Source organism: Pterocles gutturalis, unplaced genomic scaffold, assembly GCF_000699245.1.
Source record: "Pterocles gutturalis isolate BGI_N339 unplaced genomic scaffold, ASM69924v1 scaffold8886, whole genome shotgun sequence".
Classification (NCBI taxonomy): domain Eukaryota; kingdom Metazoa; phylum Chordata; class Aves; order Pterocliformes; family Pteroclidae; genus Pterocles; species Pterocles gutturalis.
The window spans coordinates 1-6407 of record NW_010100292.1 but is presented as its reverse complement, the minus strand read 5'-3'; the positions used below and the strand labels follow the sequence as shown (position 1 = coordinate 6407).

The 6407-nt window shown below is 59.9% G+C and overlaps 1 protein-coding gene across 1 annotated transcript in view; it reads left to right on the top strand.

Moving 5' to 3' along the window:
• The window catches only part of CTNND1 (catenin (cadherin-associated protein), delta 1), a gene marked incomplete at both ends in the record, with an annotated part of 6666 nt that extends 273 nt beyond the window's left edge, over positions 1–6393 (top strand). Inside the window, 13 exons of the mRNA XM_010079211.1 lie at positions 4–180; positions 293–476; positions 753–870; positions 1497–1650; positions 2049–2066; positions 2319–2387; positions 3801–3928; positions 4489–4639; positions 4911–5103; positions 5208–5322; positions 5713–5800; positions 6116–6163; positions 6296–6393. Of these exons, the coding sequence (XP_010077513.1) occupies positions 4–180; positions 293–476; positions 753–870; positions 1497–1650; positions 2049–2066; positions 2319–2387; positions 3801–3928; positions 4489–4639; positions 4911–5103; positions 5208–5322; positions 5713–5800; positions 6116–6163; positions 6296–6393 (1541 nt within the window). The remainder of the gene's footprint in view (positions 1–3; positions 181–292; positions 477–752; positions 871–1496; positions 1651–2048; positions 2067–2318; positions 2388–3800; positions 3929–4488; positions 4640–4910; positions 5104–5207; positions 5323–5712; positions 5801–6115; positions 6164–6295) is intronic.
• Positions 6394–6407: the final 14 nt, after the last annotated feature.

Sequence of the window (6407 nt, the reverse complement as noted above, 5' to 3'; positions counted from 1 at the left end):
GGGGATTGCTGGACCACCCCAAGAAGGAGGTGCACTACGGCGCCTGCGGAGCCCTCAAGAACATCTCCTTCGGCAAGGACCAAGATAATAAGATTGCCATCAAGAACTGCGACGGGGTGCCTGCTCTGGTGCGCCTGCTGCGGAAGGCCCATGACATGGACCTCACGGAGGTCATCACAGGTAACGGCTCCAGGGAGGAGAGGAGGGGCTGATCCCTCGGGCGAGGGGTGCACAATGCAGGTTTTCAAGCCCGCGCAATCAGATTGATCACCTCCTGCTTGTGGCATTGTAGGAACACTGTGGAATCTGTCCTCGCACGACTCCATCAAGATGGCCATTGTGGACCACGCGCTCCATGCCCTGACCGATGAGGTGGTCATTCCCCGCTCGGGCTGGGAGCGGGAACCCAACGAGGACTCAAAACCCCGCCACATCGAGTGGGAGTCCGTGCTCACCAACACCGCTGGCTGCCTTAGGTACGGGAGCAGGGCTACCAGATGCCGGCAGAGAGCTGGCGTGGGGCAGGGCTGCTGTAACGCTCCTTCCTGACTGCTCCTGCCAGTGTTCTGAGACTGCCCACGGAGGTCAGCAGAGGAGCTGCTCTCCTGGGACCGCCACTGGTGGTGCCGTCCTTGATTTTTTGGAGGTGTTTCTCAGTGGAGGAGTCCTCTGGTTTGAGCTCTGCTGGGTGTGGGCTGTTCCTCGGCTGCCCTCAGCTGTTTCTCCCATGACGGTTCTCTCCTGCCTGCCAGGAACGTGAGCTCAGAGCGGAGCGAGGCCCGTCGGAAGCTGCGGGAATGCGATGGGCTGGTGGATGCCCTTATCTATATCGTCCAGTCTGAGATCGGCCAGAAGGACTTGGACAGCAAGGTACTGCAGCAGGGGGGTATTGGGCACGTGTAGAGCTCTGCCCAGCTCAGCCAGCCCCAGCAGCGTTTGTGGTGGCTGACGCTGGATTCATCCCCAGACAGATGAAGAATGGATGGGGGGAGTCTTTCCCGGGGAGGGGTTTGGTCTGACAGGACCAGCTCAGGAACACCCCGTCCAGGCTCAGGCCTTTCCACAATCTCTGCTTGGGAAGAGGGATCCTGTGGGGGGTGTGGTGTGGTCCGTGCCTGGCTGGGGGGTGTCTGCGCTCAGCTGCAGTCTGCAGGGGGAGAGGTGGCCCTCCAGCAGGGTCTGGTGGTGCCGCTTGTCCCTGTGCTGGTGTCCGTGGCTCAGCTCCCTGATCTGCCTTGACGTGGTGTTGGCTTGAATTTTCCTTGAAATTTTCCTTGGACCTTCTGTGCTCGTGGTAGAGAGACTGCTGGCCCCACAGAGTACGAGCCCACGCCAGCAGAGCTGCCGTGCCTGCTTTGGGACAGAGCCGCGGGTCTCCTGGTCCCAGCTCAGCCCCCCGGGCCCTGGCCCTGGGTCAGGCTGCGATGGGGCCCTTGCTGAGAGACACAGGATGGGCTTGTGCTGCTCTAAGGCAAACTGTCTTACTTTCTCTCTAGCTGGTGGAGAACTGTGTGTGCCTGCTGAGAAACTTGTCCTACCAAGTCCACCGTGAGATCCCCCATGCTGAGCGCTACCAGGAGACGCCTCTGGCCCCTGCCAACAACACCGGGCCCCACGCTGCCAGCTGCTTCGGTGCCAAGAAAGGCAAAGGTCCGTGGGGTGTTGGCAGCATGGGGAGGGGGGATAAAGGCGGATCTACTGCAGTGGAGCTTGGGGGTGGTCTGGCGTCTCTGCTCATACTCTGGCATCTTCTTGTGTGAAGGCTCAGCTGCAGCTTTCTCTGGAGACACAGCGGTCCGTGCCTCCCCTGGCTTTGGGAGCTACCGCTTGGCTTACCCAAAGTGTTTGACACAAGCTAATGGTGGGTTTCTGTGGTGGTGGGATGGTGATGGATGGATGTCCACTAACTCGACACCTTCCCTTTTCTCCTATGTTGCCCCTTCCCCATCCCTTTGCTTTCTTGGCAAATGATCTGCCCCATGATGCTGTCGGCACTTCTCTCCTCCTGCCTCCCCTCTCTCCTGTCCTTCTCTCCGCTTCGCCAATAGATGAATGGTTCTCCAGAGGTGAGTGTGCTTCTGGTTTTGATTTTTCCATGGTTTCATTGGGTGCTTTCTCTAGCTCTTTGTTCCCCTCTTCAGCTGGGCACATGCTGCTTGCAGTGTGGCTAGTGCCCTTGACATCCCCTCCTGGGACATGCTGGTGGCTTAGCTTCAGCTCATCTAGGGGCTTGTTCTTGTAGTGAGGGGCACAGAGCTGTTGGGCTAAGGTGGGTGGGGAGAGGAGGTGTCTTATGCCTCTCTGCTTGCCCTTTGAAGGTAAAAAGCTCCCAGAAGACCCTGGTGCTGATACAGTGGATTTTCCCAAAAGAACAACTCCAGCCAAAGGTATGTTCCTTGGGGTGTGTGTGTGCAGGGCTGCCTCTCCACAAGCCATCCAGGAGAGGAGTGGGTAGAGTTGGTTTCCCATTGAAGTGAGCCTCTGAAGCGGGCAGAGGTTTGGAGGAGGTGTTTCTGGTTGCCCAAGGGCCTGTTCACACACCAGCTCTGCTGCAGGTGGTTGTGAGGATGCTTGCGCTTGGAGGAGCTCAGAGCGCAGCCCTGGGACAGGCTTCCTCCAGCTTGCTCTAGGGAGCGAGGGGTGGCGTGGTGATACAGCCCTAGGAGAGGTAGCCCTCTGTGGTGGTCTCGGACTTCTCAGCACACTTGCCCTCTGGCGTGCTCTTCTCTCCTGAGCACGAGGAAGAGGCAGGATTTAAAGCCAAAACCCTGCCTCCAAGGGTTCTCCAGCATGAGCATGAGGAAGAGTCATTCCAAGAAGCCTCTGAGGACAAGTGTCTCGCTGCCTAGAGGCTATGAATCACAGCCCCTGGCTGGCTGGCCAAGCAGTGGGCATTAGCCCCGGGCTGGAGTTCAGCTCCTTCTGCCCCAGAACACCCTGTGGTTCCCGGGAGGACCCTGGTGCTCCCAGGGCTATGGAGGGTCAAGCTAGAAGAATTGCGAGGAAACTTTAGGAGAGACCTGACCTTGTGAGCAGCTCAAATATCTGATGGTGGCTCCTCAGGCTGACCTGGGCTGCGGGAATTGTTGTCACCGATCCCTGGTGGCAGCCTGAGAAGCCACCTGCTGTCTTTGGGGGCTGGGAACATCCCTCACTGCAGCTGAGGGCAAAGAGCAAGATGGAAAATCCATCCTCAAAACTGTAAGCTCCAGTCTCGCCACTGCTTTAGAAGTCGCTTCTGGGCATGTGTTTCCATGGAAAAGAGTTAATACTTGAAGGCCTGTTCCCTGCCTGCTTGCTGGGGTAGCGGAGATGGAGACGCAGTGCCTTCAGCCTCTGAGGGTAAGCTGAAGCCAGGCTACTCCAGCATGGTGGTGGTGACCGCTTGCTTGGAGTGTTTCCCCTTCCTCCTGCTGAGGCTGCGGGCCCCCGGCCGCCGCATCTGCTGCCCGGCCATGTGTCCTTGCGTGGGGTGGGAACCTCTCAGCTGGGTGTTGTACTGCAATGGAGATCTCCTTGCTGATGGCAGCAGTGCTGCAGCTCAGCCCAGACCTCACCTGAGGCACAAGCTGCGTGTCGGGGACTGTGGGCCTCGGCCGTGGTGTCCTTGGGCAGGGCTGTGGCTGGGGTTTCTGTCCTGCGGGGCAGCCTGGCCCCCTCTGTACCAAGGACCCAGCCTCCAGGGAGCAGCGAGCCTGGGTAAAAGCTTCCGGCCTCGTCTGTCCCACGGTGCTCCTTTGAATGATTCAGTGCTAGCAGGGCCCTTAAGTAAGTCCTTCCTACCCATGTTCTTCTGGCAGGCTACGAGCTCCTCTTCCAGCCAGAAGTGGTCCGGATATACATCTCCCTTCTAAAGGAGAGCAAGAACCCAGCCATCCTGGAGGCCTCGGCAGGAGCCATTCAGAACCTGTGTGCTGGCAGCTGGACAGTGAGTGCCTCGCAGAGCTGGCCGTGCCCACCTTCACCGGTGTGGCAGGGAAGGGGCCCTGGGGAGCAGGGAGCATCGCTGTGGGTGGCTGAGGCTCTGCTGCTCTTCCGGGCTGTTCGCTGTGTGCATGGCAGATACCGTTCATCAGCACGGTTCAGGTGTGCTCAGGTCTCTCCTGTGCCGTCAAGGGCTCTGTGCTCCTGCCGGCTCTGTCTTCCCGAGGGCTGTCGGTCTGTGTCCCTGCTTGCGGCCGGCTCCCGGCCGTTCCTTCCCTTCTGGGGGCAGGGGTGAAGGTCTGGGGCCACACTGCAGCCCCTTGACCTGTGTCCTCTTGCTGTATATGGAAAGGCCACCTAGGAAATCCTGCTTGCCTGGCCTGCAGAGGGGCTTCAGGACAGGAGTGGGACCTTTGCAGCCTGTCTTGCTGTGGGCGAAGCCGGGACCCTTGGTTCCCAAGATGGGGGTGGGTGGCAAGGCTCCCCATGGTGTTCCCCGTCCCCAGAGCGGGCAGAGGCTGTGCCGGCCCCGGTGACACTGTGGTGTTCTGCCTCTCCCCGCAGTATGGCCGCTACATCCGCTCGGCGCTGCGCCAGGAGAAGGGGCTTTCCGCCATCGCCGACCTCCTGACCCACGACAGCGAGCGAGTGGTGAAAGCGGCGTCCGGAGCCCTGCGCAACCTGGCTGTCGACTTGCGTAACAAAGAGCTGATTGGTGAGGGCTGCAGGGGAGAGGACTTGCACTCTGCGTGTCCATCCGGGTCAGGCAGGAACTTCCTCCTGATCTTGGCGGCTGAGGAAGGGCCTGGGGATGACATCAGCCCAGCACCTCTCTGCTGCTCCTCTCCCGGAGTAGATGTGCTGAGCCCCACTGAGAGGGACGTAAAATTGGTCACCTGTCACTGGTCCTTCTGCAGGGATTTCCACCCCCTGCCTCTTGCAGCCCTCTCCCTCGCGTGCTCATGCCCAGCTGTTTCCCCTCCCAGGTAAACATGCCATCCCCAACCTTGTGAAGAACCTGCCTGGAGGCCAGCAGAACCCCGCCAAAAACCTCTCAGAGGACACCGTGGTGTCAATCCTCAACACCATCAATGAAGTAGTTGTGGACAACCTTGAGGCTGCCAAGAAGCTGCGGGAAACGCAGGGGATTGAGAAGCTGGTGCTGATCAACAAATCGGGGTAGGATCTGCTTGGAGGATAATGCAAGGGGCAGACGGGTTTCTCCAGGAGCTTCCTCGGGGCCGTGCATGTTTCCAAACATCTCTTCCTTCACCTCTTTCTAGGAACCGCTCAGAAAGAGAAGTCCGAGCAGCTGCCCTTGTCTTGCAGACAGTCTGGGGGTATAAAGAGCTACGGAAGCCTCTGGAGAAGGAAGGCTGGAAGAAGTCAGATTTCCAGGTGTGGGGATGGGGAGTGGGCGTGCCCTGGCGTGGCTGGGGCAGTAGGGAGGGTCCTGCAGCAGGGAGAAGGGTGTTCCTGGAGCTCAGCAGTAGTGGATTTCAGCTCTTCCCTTGCTCGTGGGATTGGAGACCCTTGAGAGTGTCCCCTCGGTTTCTTTCCCAAAAGCTGGGCCTGTCCTTGCTTCTGAAGGCCTGGGTGCTGCCCTGACCCCGTCCCAGCAGCTGTGTCCCCTCCCCGGCGCGGGTGCAGCCTCGGAGCTTCTCTTGCCCAAGGGCGGTGGGAGGGTGCTGGGGTCCATCCTGGTGCTGGGGACTGCAGGGGTGGGACGTGCTGATGGGGACGGAGTGTCTGTGCCCGGGTGTGAGCGGTTGTTGTCTGGTGCTCCAGGTCAACCTGAGCAATGCCTCTCGGACCCACGGAGGCAACTCATTTGATGACAGCACCTTGCCTCTCATTGACAGGACCCAAAAAACAGGTACGTGCCTTCCCTCCCGCACGTCTCCCCGGTGCCACCCTTCCACCATGGGGGTGCCCAGCACAGCTGGCCTCTGTCCCCTCCCTGCTCTTCAGCCCTGGCCTTCATAGCCACGGCTGCTCGCACAGGGCCGTCAGTTTGGGCTTCAGATGGCTTCTCAGGGCTAGAAATGACGCCTGCGGTTGATGCAGGTCCTGTAGGATCCTGGGGTCGGCAGTGCTGCGGCTGCAGCTGGGGTGGGCAGTGGGTGGTCTGCTGCTCCTGGCCGCAGGGGCTGTCTGACGTGTCTGACCTCCTGCTCTCCCCTGCTTGTAGACAAGAAATCCTCCCGGGAGGAAATCCAGATGAGCAACATGGGACCAGGTAGGTGAGGGACGGGCGGGGGGGAGTGTCTTGCCTCCTGGTATGCTGGGTGGGGAGGGAGGGGGTGGGCAGAGCTCATGGTAATGCCTCTCATGAAGATGGCATGACCCACTGTCCCCTCCCCTGCTCCAGACAACTATTCCACGCTCAATGAGAGGGACCACAGCAGGACACTGGACCGATCTGCTGACCTCGGAGATGCAGAGCTGGTGAAGGCAGCACCATTGATGGTGAGCAGCTCTTC